Source organism: Elephas maximus, chromosome X (genome assembly GCF_024166365.1).
Source record: "Elephas maximus indicus isolate mEleMax1 chromosome X, mEleMax1 primary haplotype, whole genome shotgun sequence".
Classification (NCBI taxonomy): domain Eukaryota; kingdom Metazoa; phylum Chordata; class Mammalia; order Proboscidea; family Elephantidae; genus Elephas; species Elephas maximus.
Window position 1 is genome coordinate 47,591,386 of NC_064846.1, and position 26,276 is coordinate 47,617,661.

General features: G+C 37.3%; 1 protein-coding gene across 2 annotated transcripts in view; it reads left to right on the top strand.

The window, feature by feature from the left end:
• The window catches only part of AMMECR1 (AMMECR nuclear protein 1), a 138,246-nt gene that overhangs the window by 100,796 nt on the left and 11,174 nt on the right, over positions 1–26,276 (top strand). Inside the window, exons 3-4 of one of the 2 annotated variants that reach the window (XM_049872079.1) lie at positions 13,894–14,008; positions 16,600–16,953. In XM_049872079.1, the coding sequence (XP_049728036.1) occupies positions 13,894–14,008; positions 16,600–16,710 (226 nt within the window). In that variant the 3' untranslated portion in view covers positions 16,711–16,953. Of the gene's footprint in view, positions 1–13,893; positions 14,009–16,599; positions 16,954–26,276 lie in introns of those variants that run through there. The other variant, XM_049872078.1, reaches the window with a different exon arrangement.

Genomic DNA, 26,276 nt, shown 5'->3' on the forward strand with positions numbered 1-26,276 from the left:
TAAAACCAGTACAGAAGGGAATGGGTCATCTTGACCTAGGGCGGAGCATGAGGATGTAGATTGCCTTCTACACTGGCTTGTTAGACTTGTCCTCACATGGCACTAGTGTTGGTGGAGGTGGCAACTGTCTACTTTTGTTTTAGTGTTCCCTCTTGTATGCCCCCACTACCAGTATTTTCTTTCATGTCCTTCTTGAGACATTTTTACTATTCTTTTCTTTGTTCCTTACCTTGATTTAGTAGAAAGAGGAAAGAAAAAGGTGAAACATCCAAAAGGTGGGGGAGAGGAAGAAGAGGAAGGAAAATAGAAATGAAAAAGTTTCACAACTCTCTTCCTCATTATGACACGGTTGATGAGTTTACTCTTGTACCTCATTTTTAAGATTGGTCTAACTTGTTACCTTTAGTCCTCACTCAGCGACATCTTAGAAAATTATGTACAAGCCACATAATAAGAACCAGCATGCTACCTCTGGTAGACCCTTACCATCTAGGTTTGGTAATAGTTTTGAAAAGAGTAGTAAACCAGTGAGTGAGAGTGAACCACTGTAACATGGCATATAAGTTAGAGTGACAACATATGCTTTGCAGTTTACAGAGTTCAATTTATAGATTTGATTACCATGGAAAAAGGAAAGGAAAAAAAATCATGACTCTTGTGCTGAGAATGAGAGAGCTTATTCATTCAGATTGGAAAAGCAAAGTTAAAAATCAGAAACAGGCCCGCCTGCCTAGATATGTCCAAAACTAGTACTTTGGTAACGCTATTATGACTTCCAGCAGATTAAATTTCAAATTGTGGAAAGGCATCAGAATAAGGGAAGGCTTAGTATCCCACTAATAGGGCTTATTAAATTTAGATAAAACAGATGTTTTTCAATGGCAACAGCTCTGAATCACTAAGATCAAAACGGGGGAAGAAGAGAACAAAAACAAGCTAATACTTCCACTAAAAAAGTAGTGTCTATTATAGACAGTTTCAAACCTACTCACACTTACACCTAAAGCTTCCACTTAAACCTCTGAAAAGAAGCATTGATTGGGGAAAAATGCCTTAAAACTGGTTGAATATGTATACATTTATTCTAATTTGCTGTAAGAGATTCTGATTCTGCAAGTGATGTGGTATTGCGAAAAGAGAATAGGCTTTAGAGGTGGGTGGCCCTGAGTTCAAATCTCAGGTCTCTTACCTGTTTTTATGGTTTTTGGCAAGTCACTGAATATCACTCATCACTGAAGCTCAGTTTCCTCATCTATAAAATGGGGTTGTTTTGAGGACTAAACAAGGTAATACATGTGTAGTACCTAGAACATAGTAGGTGCTCAACAGTCATTGGCTCTTTTTGTATTTAAAGCTGCTTTTGCTCATACTGTTATTTCTAAGTACAGTGAAACCTGTGAGGGATGGAACTCAACGGGACTGCCTTGTTTTTCCAGGTCTCGCATGTTTTCCGCCTTTGACAGAGTACAGTCTTACCACTTTTCTATTGCTGTCTATTAGTGGAAAATGTTTGAGTTTTCCATCTCTGACAGGTTTCCACCTTACCCAGGTTCCAGCTTTTGTGGCTTTTACTATATATTAGGTAATTCTTGGGACCAGTCTGCTAGAGCTTTAGATTAGCAGTCTCCAAAGAGGGATGCACCCAGATGACAGTTATCTGGGAAGAAAATATTAGAAGTTCTATATATGATTATTTTATCTAAAATATAAGAAAATATTTGAACACTAATATTTAATATAAGGAGCCCCGGTGGCACAGTGGTTAAGTGCTTGGCTGCTAACTGGAAGAAAGGTTGGTGGTTCAAACCCACCAGTGGTTCCATGGGAGAAAAGACCTGGCAATCTGCTCTTGTAAAAATTACAGCCTAGGAAACCCTGTGGGGCAGTTCTACTCTGTCATATATGGTCACTATGAGTCAAAATCAACTTGTTGTTGCACAAAAACAACATTTACTATATGGAGTCCCTGGGTGGTGCAAATAGTTAAGTGCTCATCTACTAGCAGGAAGGTTTGTGGTTCAAACATACCTAGAGGCACCTTGGAAGACAGGCCTGGCAGTCTGCTTCTGAAAGGTCACCTCCTTGAAAATCCCATGGAGCAGTTCTATGCTGCACACAGGGGACTGCTATGAGTCAGAATCTATTAGACAGCAACTAACAATATTTCATATATGGATTGACCCTGATGCTCTCATTTGGTCCATGTTAGGGGGTTGCTGTCACATACTCCAAGTGAGGCATCCTGAGGAAAGTGTGAGACCCATAATTTGTTGGAGTTGATAGTGGCATACTCATTCTTTCATTCACTCTTAGCGTACTGCAACATACTGGTTTTTACATGTACCTGCTTAAGTAGATTTACATACAGTTCTTACTGTCATCTTCAACCTGTGGTTTCTTTGCAGAAATCTTAAGCCACTTGACCATTCTGTGTTGGTTAGTGCTAAAAGCTAATGTACATGTGGCTGAAGAAGATTTCTGGAAAAACAGTAGGTTGATGACAATAGTAATAATACAAGCACAAGGTAGCGATAAGAAAATGGCAGAACTGACACTTTTCCTCCAAGTCACTTTGTAACTTGGTTGACCCAGTTATAAGGTAAAAACAAAGATAATCTAAGTGGGACTGACAAGATGTCAGCCGAAAAATAAGAAAGACATCACGAACAATATTCGATTTACAGTGTTTTTACGCAAATAGTGTGTGCCTTCTACGTGTGTTTGCCAGCCATGCCCTTCCCACAAGGTATTTTCATAAGCACCACTATCCCAATTTTTTTTTTTACATTACTGTAAAAAAATTAGCATAGTGCGCTTATGAAAATACTTCATGAAGGGAGGGCAAAGTTGGCAAAAAAAATGTAGAAGGTATGCATTATTTGTGTAAAAATGCAGTATGTATTTATACCTGCTGTCATTAATGACAAAGCTTACTCTAAGTATATATTGTGCTTTGATATATTAGCTAGTGATAGTAATACATGTATATAGTTTATAAACATATATATATTGGGGGTGGGTGCTCAGATTTTTTTGAACTGATAAGAACGCTCAATCTAAACCGTTTGTAGACCGCTGGTTTAGATAAGGAAAGTAGTTGCTGCCTATGAAACCTCTTATCTCTTCTGTCAGAGTTTTTTTTTTTTTTAACTAATGATTTTGCTGTGGTATAACTAGTAGGATAGAAAAAATACATCTAAATCCATTGAACATAATTTGAGCACAATTCAGAGACCTACATTTCTTCATAAACATTTCTTGTATAGAAGTAAAAGACCTGCACCAGAGAATTTAAAAATCTAGTTGGGGAAAACTAAGAAAAAGTTACAAAGCAGCATACGAATGCATATCTGCAGGATGCTGGAATCTCTTGATTGAAATGCACCTTACATGATGTAGTCCCTGAGTGGTACAAATGGTTAACGTGCTCAGCTGCTAACCAGCAGGTTGCAAGTTCAAGTCCACCCAGAAGTGTCTCGGAAGAAAGCCCTAGTGATCTCCTTCCGAAAAGTCGGCTGTTGAAAACCCTGTGGAGCACAGTTCTGCTCTGACATACATGGGGTCACCATAAGTTGGAGGTGACGCAACAGCAGCCAGTTTTGATGTGGTTAATTTGTTTATGGGGAAAAATTTTTGTATATATTTCGTTTCTGTGAATTTACCTGCAATTCTAGGTCAGTTGGTAGCCAGTATTTTTATTTTTAAACTAGTACTAGAGAATGAAAACCAGATTCTTCCAAAACCAAAGCTAACCTCGTCTGATCATTCCTCTCAGCATTCCTATATCATTTTAACCAGTGTTTGACTGTGTTCGGCTGCTAACGGAAAGTTCTACTCTGTCCTATAAGATCACTATAAGTCAAATTATCTCCATGGCTATGGATTTGGTTTGGTTTCGGTATTTATTATTTACTAATCTACTACTCTCATGTCCTCCATGGCTCTTCACATAATAAAAAATAGGCACATTAAAAAACCCGTTGCCATTGAGTCCTACTCATTGTGACCGCATGTGTGTCAGAGTAGAACTGTGCTCCATAGGGTTTGAGATGGCTGATTTTTTAGAAATAGATTGCCAGGCATGTCTTCCGAGGCACCTCTGGGTGAACACAAACCTCTAAGTTTTTAATTAGCACTACCCAGAAACTCCAAAAGGCATATGGCAGGCATTTAATAAATATTTACAAAATAAAAAACCCAGCAAAGGCTTCTCAAAGACACCAGAACAGGTAAAGGTAGCCATTGTCCCCTGCGATGACCACATTTAATTCCTAGAAAAGATAATAACTTTTTTAGATATTCCCATATAATCTGAAGGGTCAATCTTAGCCCTTTGACTTTCTTCCTTTTAACAAAGCCATGATATGGGGGCAACCCTGGGTATATACTTACAAAATAGTCTAATGATCAATCAAAACTCTTCGACAGCCACTGGTGAGCACTTAGTGTATGCAAGACACTTATCCAGTTATTATTTTTAATTCTCACAGTAGTTTTATGAGGTACAACATTATATAAAGAAATGGAGGCTGGTGCAGGTTAAGAGACTTGCCTAGATGTCACACAGCTAGTATGCAATGGAGCCAGAATTCAAATGCAGGTATGTCTGACTCTAGAACCCAAGCTCTTGATCATTCTACTGTGCTATCTTCTATAGAACTGTGAAACAGTGTTACTTCAATTTTGCATTTTCAGGAGCTATGTTCATTGACAGTAAGCCATAGGAAAACTGTAGTTATACTTGAACATACTTCTGATGGCCCTGGGGAAATAATGCTTCTTCTGGGTGGTAGAGGTTTCTAAATTTTAAGAGAAAGACAATAAAACTTAGATTTAATACAATTTAGTAAGTAGTTCAGTTTATAATATCCTAATTCATTGACTACAAAGTCGAGATCCCTGGAAACTTTCAAAGTCCATGTCAGGTTATTGTTCTGTTACATTCTCTTAAAGGTAGAGATGACATCATGTTTTCAAATTTTCCAAGATGGTAATTGTTGGTCATAACGATAATCTGTTTTCTCAACCTACGTATTTTTCTTTTTAAGGTCATTGAGCACACTGTTCTAGTCTTGTATAGTAATGAGTGATCCATTGAGTTTTGACAATGAATCTGAATCATAAAGAGAAAATTAAATTATGTTCATTGTACTCTGGTGGACTATATTAAGATTTTTATCAGAAAAATAATTAAAACAAAACAAGCCACTTCTATTAGTTCATTTCAAAAAAATAGAGTAAATCCAGAAACTCTATAGAGAAAGCACTGTGTAGAAATGATATGGAGGGAAATGAGGAATAACTGCCATATACACTAAACATTTAGCCATCTGTTTTTTTACGAATCTTGTATTATCCAATTTTAGTTACACTCCACTGAATCAAATTCACAACCTATTCTCCTAATTTAAAGGTGAGGAACTTGTAGCCTAGGAGGCAGATTCTGATGATATTGCTCTGGCCATCACAGCTTGCAGTCCAGAGAGTAATTTTCCCTCGTGGAGGGCAGCTGTGGCTATATTATAGAGAGTAGAGAGGCTTTTAAGACTTGAGGATTAGAGCAATTCAAGAACTTTAAGTTAATCAGAGGGCAGTAGGCGATGACACTCTGAAGCCTAATTGAATCCCATAGGATAGGGGTAAAATATATCAAATTCTACTGAACCTATCACTCTCTATCTCCCTCTAGCTCTTATCTTTCCACTCTCCTTTCTTTGCTTTCTCTCTTTGTCCCTTTGTGTATGTCTCAGTTTGTACCCTTTTTAGGTATTTCCCTTTTTTGTACTTTCTTTGCCTCCCACTTCGTTTTTTTGCGTCTTGCTTTTCTCTTCCTCTCCATCTTTATTTTATTTCTTAAAAATATGTTATATAGCACAACATTTACCAGTTCACCATTTTTTACGTGTACAATTTAGTGATATCAGTTGTCCATCTTTCTTTATATACATTTTTTTTTCTTTTTCTTTTCCTCCTTTCTACCTTCTCTTCCTTTTGGTCTATCGCTTAGTTCTTACCTCTGTTCCCCACTCATCATATCACATTAAAATATATATAGTTTAGAATTGTTGTTTTTAGGTGCCATTGAGTCGGTTCCAACTGATAGCTACCCTATATACAACAGAACGAAACACGGCCCGGTCCTGTGCCATCCTTACAATCATTGTTTTGCTTGAGCCCATCTTTGCAGTCATTGTATCAATCCATCTTGTTGAGGCCAATACCCTCAGCGAAATGTAGGTGTATGGATGTTACTAAATTGAGTGAAAACGCTTCGTTTTGAGGGTGGCTCAGGACCGGACGGTGTTTCATTCTGTTGTACATAGGGTCACTATGAGTCAGAACCAACTCGATGGCACCTAACAATAGACTCAACAAAAAATTGCTACTTAATTTGAAAGAGAGGTTAGGGATAATTTTTTTCAATTTGGGTTTAGAATTCTAGTGTTTCTCAGTTTGGGGGCTTCAGACATGCACATGTGCATTCTGTTCCAGAGCGCTGATGAAGAAAGGCAGAGATGGAATTTCTAGATACTTTAAACTCCTCATGAAGAAACTTTTTTTATTTTAGAATAATGTATGCTTGATTTGCTTTTCTTCACCCTATCCAAAGAATGATTTTAATTCCTTTTTTTTCCTGAAAAATGACTGCCTGTAATATGAGGCCTTTCTCAGTTTATTAACTTTCTGCTGGTTAACTGATTAAGATTATCAGTGTTTCCAGAAAACAAATGACTGGAATGAACAAACAAGTAAGAGAGTCATTGAAATCATTTCTGTTGTATGCTATAGCATTTATGATGAGCCTAGGTTTTGCTTCTTTTCAGCTTTTTTTTTTAACGTAGCCATTGTCACAAACCCTTTGATTCCTTGATTGCTAAATTCTTAATTATTTTTCTTAAAATGCTCATTGTCTATTGGAGAGGTTGTGGAGACACTGGAACACTTATACCCTGCTGGTGGGAATGCAAAATGGTACAACCACTTTGGAAAGCGATTTGGCACTTCCTTAAAAAGCTAGAAATAGAACTACTGTACGATCCAGCAGTCCCACTCCTTGGAATATATCCTAGAGAAATAAGAGCCTTTACACAAACAGATACATGCACACCCATGTTCATTGCAGCACCGTTTACAATTGCAAAAAGACGGAAGCAACCAAGGTGCCCATCGAGGGATGAATGGATAAATAAACTATGGTATATTGACACAATGGAATACTACGCATCGATAAAGAACAGTGAGGAATCTGTGAAACATTTCATAACATGGAGGAACCTGGAAGGCATTATGCTGAGTGAAATTAGTCAGTTGCAATAGGATAAATATTGCATGAGACCATTATTACAACAACTGGAAAAACAGTTTAAACAGAGAAGAAAATATTCTTTGATGGTTACGAGGGGAGGGAGGGAGGGAGAGGGAGGGGTATTCACTAATTAGATAGTAGATAAGAACTACTTTAGGTGAAGGGAAAAACAACACACAATACAGGAGAGGTCAGCACAACTGGACTGAGCCAAAAGCAAAGAAGTTTCCTGATTAAACTGAATGCTTCAAAAGCCAGCGTAGCAGGGGCGGGGGTTTGGGGTCCGTAGTTTCAGGGGACATCTAAGTCAATTGTCATAATAAAATCAATTAACAAAACATTCTGCATCCCACTTTGGAGAGTGGCATCTGGGGTCTTAAACACTAGCAAGCGGCCATCTAAGATGCATCAATTGGTGTCAACCCAGCTGGATCAAAGGAGAATGAAGAACACCAAGGACACAAGGTAATTATGAGCCCAAGAGACAGAAAGGGCCACATAAACCAGAGACTACATCAGCCTGAGACCAGAAGAACTAGATGGTGCCCAGCTATAACCAATGACTGCCCTGACAGGGGACACAACAGAGAACCCCTGAGGGAGCAGGACAGCAGTGGGATGCAGACCCCAAATTCTTGTAAAAAGACCAGACTTAATGGTCTGACTGGGACTAGAAGGACCCTGGTGGTCATGGCCCCCAGACCTTCTGTAAGCCCAAGGCAGGAACCATTCCCAAAGCCAACTCTTCAGACATGGATTGGACTGGACAATGGGATAGAAAAAGATGCTGGTGAAGAATGAGCTTCTTGGATCAAGGAGACACTTGAGACTATGCTGGCCTCTCCTATCTGGAGGGGAGATGAGAGGGCAGAAGGGATCAGAAGTTGGCGGAATGGACACAAAAAGAGAGAGTGGAGGGAAGGAGCGGGCTGTCTCACTAGGGGGAGAGCAATTAGGAATATATAGCAAGGTGTATATAAATTTTTGTATGAGAGATTGGATTTGTAAATTTCTCTTAAAGCACAATAAAATTTTTTTAAAAAAAAGAGGATTAGGGTGGGATTGTTACACCCTTACTAAGGTCACATCCCTGATTCAATGTAAAGAGAATTTCCCTGGAGTTTGGCCTGCACCAGCTTTTATCTTACAAGAGATAAAAGGAAAGGGTAGCAAACAGAGAGTGGGGACCTCACACTACCGAGAAAGAAGCACCGGGAGCAAAGCTTCTCTTTGGACCTGGGGTTCCTGCGAGGAGAAGCTCCTAATCAGGGGAAGACTGATGAGAAGGACCTTCCTCCAGAGCCAACAGAGAAAGAAAGCCTTCCTCTGGAGCTGACACCCTGAATTTGGACTTCTAGCCTTCTGGAGTGTGAGAAAATATATTTCTCTTTATTAAAGCCCCCCCAAAAAAATGTTCATTTTCATTAAAGTTCTATTTAACATTAGATACTAACTTTGATGGCTGTTAATGCTGCTTCTCAATTAGGTGAAATATATTCTTGGGAAGGTACCAATTTGAATGGAATATATTTGAACTTGGTATACGAATTAAAATGTTGTGTCAGCTTTACCCATCTATCATATGGGTGATGGAGCAGCCAGCTGGTTTGGTACAGAAGTGTTTTTTGTTGTTTGTTTGTTTTCCTAGCAGTATTTAAACTAGAAAATGGCTTCCTATTATAGAAAAGAGGAATTCATGCAGATTTATTACAAGATCCTCTTGTTTGTCAGTTCCTCAGGCTGCCTAGAATTTAAATTGGCAGACACTACTTTGGCATAAAATGCTTTTCATGGACAAGATTAATATTTGAAAATACTTTTTATTCCTACAGATTTCTAGTAGACAGGAAATCTAACTCTGTTTACCCTTTGGCTACTAATGAATGCTATTGCATTATTATTTATCTTCTTTAGGCAGAAGCACTTCAGGTATGAGATCAGAATTATCAAGTAATACAATCATTTAATTTTTAAATAAAAAAATCCATTCAAAGATGGCAACGAAAGTGTGGATACTAGAAAAAATTTTGGACTAGAGTTAGAAAATCTAGGGTGTATCCCCACCTCCATGAGATGGATTGACACAATAGCTGTAGCAATGGGCTCAAACTGAACAACCGTCACGAAGATGGCACAGGACCAGGCCGTGTTTTGTTCTGTTATACGACGTAAGGTTGCCATGAGTAGGCGCCGATTTGATAGCAACTTTTTTTTTTTTTTTTTTAAAAACCCAGTGCCGTCGAGTCGATTCCAACTAGTAACAACAAAAACTTCCCTACCTCTGTCGCTAATTAGCTGGCCCACCTTGAGCAAATTACTGCCCAACTCTGGACTGCAGTATACTCTCTGAAGTCTCAGCTTAACGTTGTACATTTTCTATCCTCAAGAGAGCCTGGTTGGGGAAAGCTGAATCTTCTTGTTCATCAGCTATCCATACCAGCCTGGCAGCTCTGAGGTCAGTCTCCAGCTGCATTTTTCATCTTTTTATAATCCCTTAAATCCTTGCTAGGCTTTCAATGCTAGTTCTTTCCCCTAGGAATTTGCTTTTAGAGACATTGAGAAATTCCTACCTTTTGGAATTTTTCTATGTTTGTGAATTTAATGAAAAGTTACTTAAGTTTGGATAAGAAAATGAAAAAAAAAAATTAAAGGTTTGGGGAAAAAAAGTCTTGTGTGAGTGTTTCTGTAAAATCAGGCTATTTCCATTTTGACTCCTGTACCTTCACTATTTCACAACATCTTTGGAGTTAATAGGTTGGGTCTTGATATGGCGAGGCATCACTGTCACTTTCTCTCATTCACTGTGCTTGCATTCTCCCACTTCCTGCTTGCTCTAACAGTCTTTTCTTTTAAAGCCTAGAATGATTAAGAAGGCTCCATATAACGAAAAAAGTTTGCCAGCCCGATTCTTAGTTGCATCTTCGGTACTTGAAACTTTCACTTATTTGAAATAGTTTGGCTTGCATTGAGCTACATTTACCTTTCATTAGTTTGCTAGGACATACTGTAAAGAAAATGATAAGTTACCTCAAAGTGTTGGGAAATAAACTGTGGGACCTCAGCATGTGCATTGTTTTAATGTAAAAGCTAGAGCCGCATACAAACAGCTCTTCATTAAAGGAGGCCTAGCATTATAATGGAAACCCTGGTGGCGTAGTGCTACGGCTGCTAGCCAGGCGCTCCTTGGAAACTCTATCGGGCAGTTCTACTCCGTCCTATAGGGTTGCTATGAGTCAGAATTGACTCGACGGCAGTGGGTTTGGTTTTTGGTTTAGCATTATAATAAAAAAGACAGACAATAACAAGAGTTGGTGATGATGTGGATAAATCGTAACCCATAACCATTGGTAGTAGGGATGTAAAATGGTGCAGCCACTTTGAAAAATAGTTTGGCAGTTCTTCAAAAAGTTAGAGTTACCATAAAAAAATCCACAGCTGTCAAGTCAGTTCTGACTCATAGCGACCCTATAGGACAGAGTAGAACTGCCCCATAGGGTTTCTGAAGAGCGCCTGGTGGATTCGAACTGCCGACCTTTTGGTTAGCAGTTAGCTCTGGCTTTAGCTTTCAATCACTATGCCACCAGTGTTTCCAGAGTTACCAGATGACCCAGCAATTCTACTCCTAGGTATATATAAGGGAATTGAAAACATACGTCCGCACAAAAACTTGTACATGAATGTTCGTGGTAGCATTATGTATAATAGCCCCAAAATGGAAACAACCCAAACGTTTCTCAACTGTTGAATGGATAAACAACGTGTAGTATATCTGTGTAATGGAATATTATTAGTCACTAAAAGGGATGAAGTAGATACTTGCAACAACATGGATAAATCTGAAAAGCATTATGCTAAATGAAAGAAGCCAGAAACAAAAGGCCACACATTTATGATTACATTTACATGAAACGTCCAGAATAGGCAAATCTATAGAGACAGAAAGTAGATTAGTGGTTGCCAGGGGCTGGAGGGAAGAGGGAATGGGGAGTGAGTGGTAATGAGTATGGTGTTTCTTTTTGAGGATGATGAAAATGCTTTGAGATTAGATTGTGGTGATGGTTGCACAACCCTGTAAATATACTAGAAACCACTGAATCGTATACTTTAAAAGGGTGAATTTTATGGTAGGTGAATTATATTTCAATAAAGCTGTTATATATAAAAATGGTAGTATAACTACTAGAAATTGTAAAAGTGTATTTAAATTTCATTTTATATGATCCTAATCTATAAGACTTCTCTCTCTTTTCCTTCTTTTTAACAGGAAAAATGAAAATGGGATTGGCCTTTTCTTCTGGTCTGGGTTTTATGACTTCTCTAATATGTGTGTGCCTGTGTGTATGTGGAGGGGGTATACAGAAACATATATGTCTTTATTTTGCCTTTGAATGAGTACTTGAAAATATTTTCTAAAAAATTTATCTGCCAGTATGAAAATGAAAGAACTAAACCATAGGAAATTTGTTGTTAAATTATAAAATAGTGAAATGCTTCTCAGAGGCTGAGTTATCACAGATTTCTGGATTTTCTTGGTTAATGTTGGCTCCTTGAAAGGGAAAAATGCTTATTCTTTATAAATATAAGGCATCAGTATATCTTCATATAAGCATTTCCTTTGTCTATCAGAATAGAATGAGCACCAAAATGCATTGGAAGTACTGGCAAACATAGTAATGTATTCGTATAATAGAGTGAGCAAGTTTCAGAATGAAAAGGAAGGGATGGAAAAAAGAAAATTCAGCAATGAGGAATTCACCAAAGAAGGAAACAAATTATTTCCAAAGGCCTCAGAACTTTATTATGAACCAAGCAGTTTGTAGGCTTCTCCTCTAGGGATTAATCTGTGAAAACATTTTCTAAGCCTGTCTGCTATATAGAACATTTGAAGATGGATGGCTTGAATGCCAGTAGTGCCATTAATATGTGTGCAATCAGAAGGGTATTTGTTTTTCTTGACCAGGAAGTGGTTTCTTTTAAGAATACAAGGAACATAGAGTGCTTGTGTGTGTGTGTGTGTGTTCCTGCCTATTCTACTATTGCAGGAAGAATTACGATCTTCCAACATTTTTGTCCCTTACAGAGGGTTTCTCTAGAGTTTGGCGCTGTGGTTTACTAGCCGTGGTTACGGGATCCAGTCAGAGTTGATGTACTTAGAAGTACATTGATGTGATTAATGGTCTCCTAATCATATTTTTTTTTCCTAGAGTAGCCCTATTTCCTGTCATTTCACAATTTGTGAGTCAGATCTTGAATTATCCTTTATAAAGGGTCTGAAATCCTTGTGAATATTTTTAGTTTATAATTTGCATGATTACGTTCATTTTCTTTTATTTCTTTTGCTTGAAGAAAATGAAATTTTGATCTCTTTGAGTGCTATTCTATGGTAACTGGCCAACCCAGTATGAACTTTTGTTTTACAGCTTGATATATATATATATGTATGTATGTATATATATAGACAGATAGATATAGATGTATATGGATATGAATATAGATATATACATCTATATCTATCTGTCTATATATATATATACCGTATTGCCCTGGGAAAATGTGCTGCAAAAGACCCCTTTAAAGTGTTAAAAAGCAAAGATGTCACTTTGAGGACTAAGGTGCACCTGACCCCAGCCATAATATTTTCAGTAGCCTCATATAAATGCGAAAGCTGAACAATGAATAAGGAAGACCGAAGAAGAATTGATGCCTTTGAATTATGGTGTTGGCGAAGAATACTGAATATACCATGGACTGCCAGAAGAACGAATAAACCTGTCTTGGAAGAAGTACAGCCAGAATACTCCTTAGAAGCAAGAATGGTAAGACTTTGTCTCACATACTTTGGACGTGTTATCAGGCGGGACCGGTCCCTGAAGAAGGACAGCATACTTGGTAAAGTACAGGGTCAGCAAAAAAGAGGAAGACCCTGAATGAGATGAACTGACACAGTGGCTGCAACAGTGGGCTCAAACATAACAACGATTGTGAGGATGGCACAGGACCGGGCAGTGTTTTCTTCTGTTGAACAGGGGGTCACTATGAGTTGGAAGTGACTCCAGGACACCTAACAGCAACCACATACATGGGTGCGCGTGCACGCACGCGCGCACACCCACACACCCACACACACACACACACACCCACACACACCCCCACACACACCCCCCCCACACACCCCCACACACACCCCCACCCCCACCCCCACCCCCACACACACACACCATTTTTTTCCCCACCAGCACTAGGTACTGAAGTCTTCTTATAAGTTTCCTCGAGTCTGGTTTTTATTTCCCTCAAAAATAAAACAAAACATTCTCACATTCTACAAGTAACAGGGAAATGCAGTAGGAAATGACTGTACAGGAAACGTAATTGATCATTCACTCTTTACAGTAGGAGTAGTCACAGCAGGCACAATCTATATCAATAATGGTTTCTAAAATCTTTGGGGCCTTTCAATACACTTGAAAATGTACCTTTGGCATGTAATTTTTTTTTTTATCTCTTTGTCAAATGATTGTCTGCATTTGAAATTAGGAAATGTCATATCCAGTGATTGCTTTAATATTTGTGTTTTTTTTTTTCAACAGTGCCCTTAAAGATAGCCGTTTTCCCCCAATGACAAGGGATGAGCTCCCACGGCTTTTCTGCTCAGTATCTCTGCTCACTAACTTTGAAGATGTCTGTGATTATTTGGACTGGGAGGTAAGATTGTTGGAAATTTCTAAAGTATAATGAAGGTACTTCCTGAGTAGATGTTAAAAATTAGGCCCAGAAAATAACTCTTTCAGCCCATTCTTTATTACGATGGAGGTTGAGAGGAACATGGATAAATAAAACTCACAGTTGATCAATGAGATATATATGAAGGAGGTTTTTAGAATGGTATAATCCCCCTACTGAATTTAGTCTTCGTTTTTATCCTACTATTTCACCAGAAAAAAAAAAGAGCACCTCATAAAAGCTGTTAATAAGTGGTAAGGATTGATTGGAATTTATTTCTCCTCGTATTTCCATACCTGTGCACTTTAGTAGAGCTGCCCTTCCACGTGATTAGTCAGAGGCTATGTCTCAGAAACAAGGACCAAGAGTTAGGATAATACACCAGTTGGGGAAATCAGCTCATGGATAATAATAGAGTGTTGATTAACTAGAGTTAAATAATGCTAATTCATTCTTCACTATCTTAATTTATGTACTTAATCACAATTAACAAATAATGTGAAGCTTATATCTAGGGTGATCTCTGTGTATTTCCATTATTGGAGTAGACTATATTGATTATATTTTTATTATTTTTTAGTATATGAGGTTGGCTTATTAATGACGTTCAAAGGTCCTCACCATGATTTACTTTGGTGGTTGGGAGGTGATAATTGAGTGTATGTCTATGAAATCTTATACACAAACACCCCCCATACAGAATTCAAGGCACTGTACTACATGTACAAAAGCAGTAAGATTTGGCCTCTGCTATAAAACATCTTACAGTCTAGTAGCAGACTGAAGTAATAAGTATAAAGAAATAAATACTATAAGAATGAAACAATGGGAATTCAGTAATATGCGTAGCATTCTTTCTCATATGCACACTCATAAATGACCTTACAATATCATTATGATGTACAATGTCCTGTTTCATTAGAAGGAGCATCTCCCATAGTAACAGATATTTTGCCTTGTGGACAGATCACTGTCTTGACAGTTAATTGGACTTGAATTTTATTTTTGGCTTTACCCTGATTCCTAGTGAGACTTTGGACAATTCACTATACTGCAATTCAGTTTTTCCACATTCAGAACAAGACATTTATAAAGTTCTTAATCTTCATTTGAAAGATCTCTATGCTATAAATATTGTTATGCCAGAGCTATTTAGAAACTTTTCTACAGAGAGTAGGATGAAAGAGTTCCTTCTGGGTTTTGTGGTAAGATTTTTTTTGGAGCATTATCAGAACATGAAAGCATCTTAAGATCTTTCATAAAGAAAAAAAATGATGCTGATTCTAGCAAAGTAGGAATGTATAAAACTTTCTGTAGAATGAACATTTTCTAAGTTATACTTTTATGTAAGTTTATTGTTCCTATGTGAATTTTTCTTAATGAGAAGTCTAGCAATATTATGGAAATATTCCCCAGCACTGTATTTTTAAATGGTCTCAAATCATATCCTTTACTTATTAATAAATATAACAGTTTAGGATGATTCTTTTACTGTTATAAGGCTGCTACTACTGCTTCTTCTCTAGCCAGAGTTATATTTCTGTTTTCTGGATTGCAGTGTAATTGTGTGTGTGTGTGTGTGTGTGTGTGTGAGAGAGAGAGAGAGAGAGGCACACATGAATAATACACATGGGTGCATATATGTTTTGGGGAAAAGAAAAATAGGGGATCCAATAGCGGAGGGCGAGTCTAGAGTATACCCTCATCCTCTTCAGCCAACTTCAAGCACTCTCTACAGATAAAATTAACTTTAATATTATTGTGCTTTTATGTTCATGAGATGTGTCAGTTTTCTGTTAGGAGGGTGGGAGATAAAACACTAATGAATTGGTACTGTGTACTCTTTCAGGGTGTATTTATCCCCTCTGGTCATCATCTGTGAGCATGAATTTCTAGAAGATTCTATACTGCTATTTGGTATTTGGTATTTAGTACATTCCTTGGGGCTTCAATATTAGTGTCTATTAAGTTATGCTTTTCTGTCAAAGCAAAATAAAAGTGCATATACCTATATTTGTATACTTTTAATCTATAAGCATTTAAAAGTGAATCAAGTACTCCTAGAATGGCTGTGGTAAGAGGAAAAGACTGTCCTTTTCAGTTCATCATAGTGAAAAGTATTTGGCATAAGAGAAATTTCTTTCCCAAGAGTAAGGGTGAAAATTACATTTTTTAAGTGCGAGAATGTGGTTTGGGCTTAAAAAACATGCACCATAGTCAGTGACTGAAAGTGAAATGGTATTATTGTAGGAATGATATTCTAAGTATTAGCCTTTATAACTCTGAAAAAGCATTACTATTTTAAACACAAAGTGCCAGAGTAGAGTTAAAGACATTTAAAAAATTATATATTGATACAATTCCACTCATAGGTATTTGCTCAGACGGGTTCAAACAAAAACTTGTACATGAATGTTCATAGCAGCACTATTAACAATAGCCAAAAGGTGGAAATAACCCTAATGTCCATCAATTGATGAATGGATAAACAAAATATGGTATATCCATACTAAAAACAAAAACCCAAACCTGTTACTGTCGAGTTGATTCCATCGTGACCCCATGTGTTGCAGAGTAGAACTGCACTCCATAGGATTTTCAAGGCTGTGGCCATTTGGAAGCAGATCGCCAGGCCTTTCTTCCAAGGAGCTGAGGTGGGTTCAAGCCGCCAACCTTTTGGTTAATAGTCAAGTGCTTAACTGTTTGCACCAACCACCCAGGAACTCCATACATCCATACAATGGAGTATTATTCAGCCCTAAAAAAGAATAAAGTACTGATACATGCTACAACTTGAATGAACCTTGACAACATTATGCTAAGTGAAAGAAACCAGACACAAAGGGTCATATATGTACGATTCCATCTACTGTATTTTTATGCAAATATTGTGCACCTTCTACGTTTGTTTGCCGACTGTGCCGTCCGCCTGCAAGGTATTTTCATTAAGCATGCTATGCTAATTTTTTTACAGCAATATGTAAAAAAATTTGGTATAACAGCACTTATGAAAACACCTCTTGGGAGGGAGGGCACAGTTGGCAAACAAACATAGAAGGCACACATTATTTCTGTAAAAATATGGTATAAGAAATATCCAGAATAGGCACATCCTTAGACAGAAAGCAGATTAGTGGTTTCCAGGGGCTGGGTGGGAGGAGGGAATAGGAAGTGACTGCTTAATCGGTACAGGGTTTCCATTTGGGGTGATAAAAAAGTTCTGGAACTAGATAGTGGTGATGGTTGCACAGCATTGTGAATATATTTAATGCCACTGAATTCTAGACTTTGAAATGGTTAAAATGGTAAATTTTATGTTATATGTATTTTACCACAATAAAAATGCAAAAAAATTCTATGTAGATAAACCTACTCTCCATAATAATAATTCTAATTTATTGAAGAAGAAAACTTTAAAAATTAAAAAAATATAAACAATAGACACAAAATATTCATAATTCTACCATTCTGAGGTAGGCACTGTTAACATTTTGGTATATTTCTTTCCATTCTTTCTCTGTGTCTTTGTATCAGTATATTTGCATATTTTTTCTGTAATTGGTATCATATTGAATATAAATGAATTGAATATAAATATATCATAATGAATATAATAGAAATCATTAGAAGAAGATTATGGGAAGGTCTTCATTTATAGTTTATCTTTGTATATAAATTTATATTGGGAATTTCCTTTATGAGAAGTCAGTCTGTACTATGAAAATATACTCTTTACTATGAGAAGTTTCACACTGTCCAATAGGTACAGCTTTTCTTCCATGAATGAAATATCCTATTCACATAAATATCTAATTTTAAACTGAAGCACAAAGTATTTGTGTCAGAGGGAAAGCAAAGATATTATTACAGAATGTTACAGAATAGAGAATTTTAAAGTCGAAAATAGGTAATGAGTACGTTTTATATAAGCAGAAGCCTCTAATAAAGGGATTTTCTGGTCAAAGTACAGTTTGAGAGTTGACCCCCACTGGTGAAGTGTGTTACTGCAGTCGAATTCTCAATTAAAGGGATGAAATGCCCAGATCAAAGCAGGAGTAGGGCAAAGTCTAGCAATCTCAAAATGTAGACTTAAGTAATTTCAGTAACAAGAGAGACACCTCTGTGGTCATGAAGATGAGGAACGTGACTAGTGGAACAGCCACCTAATTTTCAAAACAATCAGGGAACAAGTAAACTTCAGCAGGGCTACCTACCGTCTTACTGTCCTGTTCATTGAAGGTTTTTAACTTAAATCTATTTGAAAATTTTTTGGGTAACATGTCTCTAATTTTATAATGGAAGTTAGTAGGGAAGTAGGCTTTACTTCAAACTTTGCTCTAGAGGCTAGAATGCTTCTCTTTGTAATGCAAGGAATGCTTGAGAAATGGCTTCACAGGTGGCTGGAGTTCATTTCAAGTCGGTGTTAAATTGACAGCATGATCAGTAATGCTTCCATATGTTTTATTTCCTCAAAACAGCAATTACAACATTTCAGATTAGTGTCTATAGGTAGCTGCTCAATAAATCTGAAAAAAATAAATCTGGGTAGTCATTAAAGACACCACCAGCCCCCACAATGGCTGTAAAGACAAATAGGAACAGTGGCCCCAGCTTTCCAAGGGTCACTGATCATTGCCCGCATCAAGATCTACTTATTGCCCCAGTAGGTATGAGAAGGATGATGAGCGAGTAATTTAGGGGAAAGAATTCATGATCTGATAAATTGGAATATCTACCTGCAAGGCTAGAATGGTTGTTAAATGAGGAAAATTGCTCCTCTAGGGAGAAATCCAACATGATTCTGCCTTGTGTTTGAACACAAGAACTTATCATCATTGTTCTGTGTTTTTCAGTTGACAGCATTGTCTTAATTCTGAATGACAGGATGATTGACAGACATGGTACTTTGGAAAGAAAGAAAAGCTCATGCAGCACGTTGGAGCCCTCTAAAACAATATATAGCCTAGAACTGGTACAATTCAAGTGTCTGGGAGCCATGTTTCCTTTTAAAGATCTGAACGGATATAAAATCAATGTCGTTGTAATAGCTGGAGCTTGACTTGAGGGGTAATTCTAGGACTGTCATCTCCTAGCTACTTGTTTTCAGGATGATATAAATGAATAAGCTTTTTGTTCGTAGAAGAACTCGTATAGCAAGTATGCTACCAGTGATCCTGTGGGAGCTAATGTAGCAATCTGCCGACAGAAGTCAAAATATTTTCTGAATTATAGTCAGGCATCTTTTATGGCTGTTCTTTAGAGACAAGATCATTTGAAGGCATGAGGAAGAAATATTTTCTTCATTTGTATGTAGGCCCTTAGGCCATATTTCAATAGATTAATGGAATTTTCACAAACCAGAAGACAGTTTTTGCCATATCCAGCTGCCTCGATCACTGATATCTCATCTGTCCATACAGTTGTCACTTGAGCAATACCTTGTGGTCTTAGGACAGACTGTTCCTTCTTAGCACATATCATTTATAGGTAATCAACTCATGCTGGGTGGGACTGGCCAGCTTGATTGTGGTGTCATGCCAAAAATCTGTCCTTGGACAGAGCTAGACCCCAAGCCCCTAGTCTGGCTCTGTTCCTGAAGTACTAAAGCATCTGTCATTGTATGTAAGTCTTGTTGGACTCTTGGTACTCAGAGAGCGGCACTTCACTTTAAAAGCAACCTCTAAAGTATACCTCTTGAGCGATCACAGCTCCATTTCTGATGTGTTCGCCTACAGTTAATAATAGAGCTCTTTTGTAACAACCTTCATGAGAATAAACGGAAGAGATGAATAAATTGGTTACCGTCATTATCTCCCATAGATTTCAAAGAAGTTAATGTTCTCCTTTTCACCCTTTCTCCCCGCTTGAAGGTTTACATTTTTCTAGCTCCTCTTAATGTCCCACTGAAAAGTTCCCATTCATCCACAGATGGTGCGTGACTCGCAGTCACCAAGTGAAATAAATGGCTCCTAGTTGTATGTGTTGTCTCCCCTCGGTTATTTTTTTTCCAACTATGATGTAAAGCATGTTTTGTCTCTCTTTTCACTTAAGATTGCCCTCTTTTAATAAAAATAGGGGCTTAATATATTTAGCAAAATGCTTCTCACAGTATTTTTCCAAGGACTTTGAGATTTTTATATAAGATGTCACTATCATTATGATAATTTAGTCTTTGTCCTGATTCTCTACTTCAAATGTTTTTCATGTGCTATGGAGCATTGGGAAAGAAATGTTTCATGCCTCTTGGCCATCTAGAAAGAATTCGCTGTGAATCAACAAGTCAATGTGTAAGAAGCTAGTGGGGAAGCAAGCCATAGAAAGTAAAGTAACTTATTAGAACGTCATTTAATGCATAAAAATATCTATTTGTTGCTGGTACCCTTAGTGAAATGGGCTCTTTGGTCCATTCTTGGACCTCCTCAGTTATTTCCTACTTTCTTCTCATCCTGTTGTTTGGTGGGGGATGTTCTCCTGCTTCTTCTGCATAATCCCCAAGCCCTTTCCGCCCTCTTCTCCAGGAATTCCATTATAGTCTATTTTCTCATGTACAGTTGGCATGGGTGTGTGTATCCCCAGCATTTAATCAAAGGAGTGCTGAATTTTGAGAATGAAGAGACTCAGGCTCTGTTCCTGACTGCCACTAGCCAGATCTGTGACCTTTCTGAAACCTCAGTTCTTCACCAGGAAGCTGAAAAGGTTGGACCAGATAACATCTAAGGTCCTTCTGACTGTGACACTGTGTGATTTTGTGACCCCTTTTTAAAAATTGCTTTTCTTTCATTTTGCTTCTAGAAAATGAATCATCACTAGCCATGCAGAAGTCATAAGAAGAGTTCTCTAACTTTTAGAATGGCCATTGCCAACTTAAACATAGGCACCAAAAGTGAAAAATAGTCCAATTTTAAAAATGGTGCATTCTCGATTTCTTTTTCACAAAAGAACTCTCTTTAGGAAGAAAAATATTCTGGAACCATAAATGCCTCTATTTTATCATGGCATCCCCATCTTTAAGTGAACGTTATATATGTAAATCCAAATTAAGCAGATGGATTAGGGGATAATTTTTCACTGTACAAATAGATATTTTGCTTTACAGAAAGAATTCACTATAGGCTTTTTTTATTGTCTTCCTCTTGACTTTAAGATTAATTCATTTACATAAATTCAGCCCACATGTAACTTTTCAGGAACAAATCTCTTTTGTAGACTGAGAAAAACTGTATTGAGTCAAATACTCAATGTACCGTTCTAACATGAATGGAATTTTTCTTAGTTTCTTATCAGGCAAACAACATTATTTCATACTGAGTATGTTTTCCAAGAGGTGATTTCCCCCACCTTGAAAAGTAAACTAATTCACATCTCTAGATTTTAAGAAATTATATACCTTTAGTTTCTGTGTCTGTAAATTCACTCCCATCCTCATTCCCTTTTTTAAAAATGGTAGGAGCGTGTTTTACTAACTTTTGATGAAAAGTAGGCTCTTTATTTAAAGGTCACCTGTGTTGCCTGAACTTTCCTTGGAAAGCTTCAGGATGTTCATTTTTTATAGAATGCTCTTTGTAATTAATCATCATAGGGAATTGTTTTTTTTTTTCCTTAATTGCACTCTGAGCTGTCTATCACTTGTTCTCTGTAAAACCTTAGAGTAAGGACAGTTTCTTTCATTGCAAATGATATATAAACATGCTTGGCTTCATGGCTTTTCAAAGCAACTCTTCATTAGCCATGATTTATTTAAAATCTCACTCATTCTCTAAAATTTCATGGGGATGATTATTAGATAGTTCAGGTATTTTAGAGTTGCATGTCAGCTATTAAAGTAAATGTTATCAAATTGTTGTTCAGTGGCCTTTGTGAAATAAATTGGCAGGCTTGTGTTCCTGATAGACAAGATGTCTAAATTCCTACATGAATCAAAATTGGCACTAATTGGTCCTGTGGTAAGCTCTGCAAAAGCCAAGAATTGGTCAATGGAGACTGAACTAATTTCTAAGCTAAAGGTGACTAATTTGCAGGGATTTTAGAGGACAGCAACACATATATATTTTGGTCAAGGGGACCTTTGCAGTTGTTTTCACACACACAAAAAAATAACCTCAACTGAGCTAGATGATGAAGCAGGATTTTTATAGTAGAATATGTTAAAAGGTTACTTGTGTCCAAGCAATGGTTTTGCAATCAATTATCCTTTTTGATTTATGTTTCCAGTATTTCTTCTGCTTCTAAAAGCCTCTTACTTAAGGGATATATGAAAGCAAGGATAGCAACAGAACTAGATAATGGATAAAAACAGCCTAAAATATAGTCGTTGGTGGCATTTCAGTCCAGGAGAAAATTATTTTTAAGTCACTAAGGCAAGAGTTATCTCTAGGTGGTACTAGATTACTGGTCATCTTTATTTTCTTCTTTATACTTTTCTAAAAGAATGCCTTTTTTGGTAATACATATGTACTATTTTTGTAAACCAAAAATCGGCCAGGTTTATAATTTTTAATGTTTACAGAGGTAAAAATTACTGAGTTAAGAGAAAAATTGCAGCAACATTATTTTTAAAATCTATTGGCCAGATTCTGAAGGAATCATGTTAATCAGATGGGCACCTTTAAAACTTCAGACTTGCTTCTCAAATTGGTGGGTGAATTGAAGTGACGCAAAGTTACAACTTTGAGGATTTGATGGGCAGATCTGGATAATATTTAATGTTAAAATTTTTTTGGTAATATAAGGATTGGGGGAAGTGATTCATTAGGATCTGTACAAATTGTTATCAGTCTTTATGACAGAAACCTTAATTTTTCTTGCCCAAAGAATAATTATTCAAGAGGTTGAATTTGGAGTAGATCCAAGTTTGAAGTATGTTGAATTTGCTTTCATTGGGAAAAGGAAGAGTTGCTGTTTTCAGAAGGCTGAACTGGGGGGTGGGGGGCTGTGAGTGAAAAAGTGGAATGTGCTGCATTGTGGTTTTTGTGCTTTTAGGAAAAACACCACATATGGCTTTTTCCTCCTAAGAATATAAGGAATGCCTTTTGACTCTAGGTTAGACCAGCGGGCTGTCTAATGCGGTGTTTGCTTCTGTCCGTGGTACCAGGCGCTGTTTTGTGAGAGAGCATGCGTGTCTTCTATGATGCTAGCTTCTAAAGGTTAGGGGGGTGTGCCAAGCACCCTGAGCTCCTCTCATTAGGAACAGAGTCCTTTCATTCAGTTCAGTGAACTGGCATATTGAGTCTGGCAGGGCAGGCTTATGCGAATGGCCAGTAACTGGCTGCTTTGTTAATAGCAAAGAATATTTTGCTAAATGATTTCATCTAAAAAGACATGCCCGACAACTTTTTGATTGTTGTGACCTCTTGATATGTTTTATTTTATTCAAGGTGAAAATAGGTGATGTGAGCTATGGCCATATTATTCCAGGGAAACCAAGCATTTGGTTCTGAAAATGGGGAAGAGTGGGACTAAATGTCACCTGAGGAAGTAGCTTGGTTCCATTGGTCAGGACATGATCAGGGCCAGATTGGCTCTGAGAGTCAGGACCTGTGGAGGTAATTGTAGATCCAAATGGTCAAAGGCTTGCATGGAACCTACTCAACTTAGCCAGATACTCTTTTTCATATTTCAGCACATTCAGATTGTTAGCTTGCTGCTTAGGTCGACAAATAAAAGCAAGAGCCTTTTGTGTGCGGCTAGTAGGGTACATGACTAACACTTGCCTTATAGACAAACTAGGGTATATTAAGCTTTGCCTGTGTAATTGTGTGAAGCATAATGTGGGCCATGTATTTGAACAGGGTGGGAGAGGGCAGTGTGTTTTTTTTTTTTTAACGCTCCTCTGTTGAGGTTCACTGCATTAGAGGATAATAGTTTTAAATGAAGCCACATTTCTAACAAGGGACCGGTTAACAAGGATAAATGAAATCTGTAGACAGTCTAGAAGCTTCATTTTAGCCATTATTTATAATCTTTTCTCCTACCAAACCTTTTACTATGTGGCAAAATTGATTAATTTCTGTGTAGCCCCTCTATCTGTACCCACATGCTCTCTGATAGAGAAGTGAACAAATAGAGAAATGAGCAAGAGAAGAAAGAGGATGAGGCTAATGCCAGGTGGAGTTGGGGATGCAAAAATAATCCCCAAACTGGATAATCAACCCCAGAATAATCAAGATATATATTTAGGGTCTTAACATTAATCTTGATATTTAATCGTTCTGAGCAATGTTAAAAACAAACAATTGTATAATAGCATTAATAAAAATCACTTGCTATGGAATGGGTCAGAATAAATATGGCTTTCTTTTTAGCATGAAATAGGAATCTGTTGAACGGGTCACAGTGTTCTCTCAGCACACACAGATACAGCTCTGTTTAATTCCATATCCTCTTATCTATAAGTCCTACATTTAATTTACTACCATTCAAGTTGATTTATAGCTTTGCTTAGCAAAAGTACAGTCTTGATTAAAAGGATATTATCATAGCTGATGGACCCTAAAAGCATTTTTTTTCAGACCGTCTAATACTTTTGAAAATGACCTGCAGATTCCCATAAGGCTAGATTTGCAAGTTTCCAATTTTTCCTCACCTGCCTGTATTTTGGGCAGTGGTAGGATTAGTTACTATTTGGTAACTAATTAGTTTGCCCATATCCTATCTCCTTATCCATCCTTAGAATAGAAAATTACTGAGATAGAGTTTTAAAGTAAGCTTGCTTCAGGGAATCCCAGTTCTCTGGTTAGCTGGTCCCTTATCTAGCTGATAATAAGAAGGCTATAACCTTCACCTTTTGGGATGCTTCTAGGCCAAAGGATTTTCCAGGCTGTGTAAGGGGAGTCTCAGTTTTGATATATGAGGGTTACATTTTGGAGTTGCAGCTATGACAGGTGCCTCCCTGAAACAGTATGAAGTTAGTCTGGGTGCTTATTTCAGCTGTGATGACTGAATTTGCAAAGCCAGTAATTAACAAAGGTGGGCCAGAATTGGTCATTCTCAACATCGGGCCATTTTCCACTTTCCTGTTTTGATTGTGCAGCATGACTATGCGACGGCGTTTGTGGCCCTGGGGGTAAGGAAAATACTGTTGCTCAACAGGCGACAAAAAGCTATTATGCTCTGAATCTATTAAGAACATTATTATCATTCTCCTGATTCTACCAGTTAAAAAATGAGTCACTCTGGTTTTGGCTTTGTGAAGTATATCTTTGACCTATCAAAGAAATTATTTCTGACAAAGGATTCACTTTAAAAATCACCACGCATGCAGTTCAATCTATAAAAATCTATAGGGTCTTTCAATTGTTCAGCATCATAAAAAAAGCCAAAAAACAAAGCTGGAAGTGCGGCAGTAGCTCAAAAGGAGAGAATTTTAATGATATTTTTTTCCACATCAAATTTGACGGTGGGGCCTTCTCAAAATACAAAGGTGAATAAAGCAATATTATTGGTGAATAATTTTTATTTTGATCAACATGTCCTTCATTTTTGGTCTTAATCTTTTTTTTTAATAATAGCTTCATTGAGATATCATTCATATACTGTACAATTAGTCTTAATGTTTTTTTTAATTGTTAAATTACTAGGCTTTAAAACCTCTGAAATTTTTGTTGAAGCACACATCATGTACTCTTTAAAAGGAGTTATGTATTTAAATCACCTCCTCCCATTTACCTAAATCATTTTTTTCAATACATAGTCACAGTTTGTCCGAGTTAGCCTGGCTGTTAGAGATTATCTAATTCATGTAGAATAAAAATCACCTAGGGAGTTGTTCTTTTTCCAAACTATACTTGCTTAATTAAGCATTTAAACCTCTGAAAATTCTGATAAACATTGTGGCCCCTCTGCACTCCATCCCAATTGGACACTGTGGATGGGGAGAGATTCTTCTTCTCCGAATTTTTATTTAGACACTTTAATAATCATCAATTATTCTTTTCAATTTTAACATGACAGATTTTTGATGACTAGAGTTGAAGATTAAAAATTAACTTCAGTGAATGATGGGAGCATAAACTATGCTGTGTATTTTTAAAAACAAATTATAAAGAATCTGCTATTGTTCAAGGAAAAAAAAAGTCAGAGTCACTGATCAGAAACTCAGTATACACAAACAGTTGCAAATTTGTCATTGTCTCAGTACTAAGTCAGGCACCAGGGAGATTAGTAGATGTCCTTTATCCTGGAAATACCTGATAACTAAGCACTCAGATTGCTTCTCAGTGGTCCACAGTCTTTCCCCACAGGGAATGGGAGG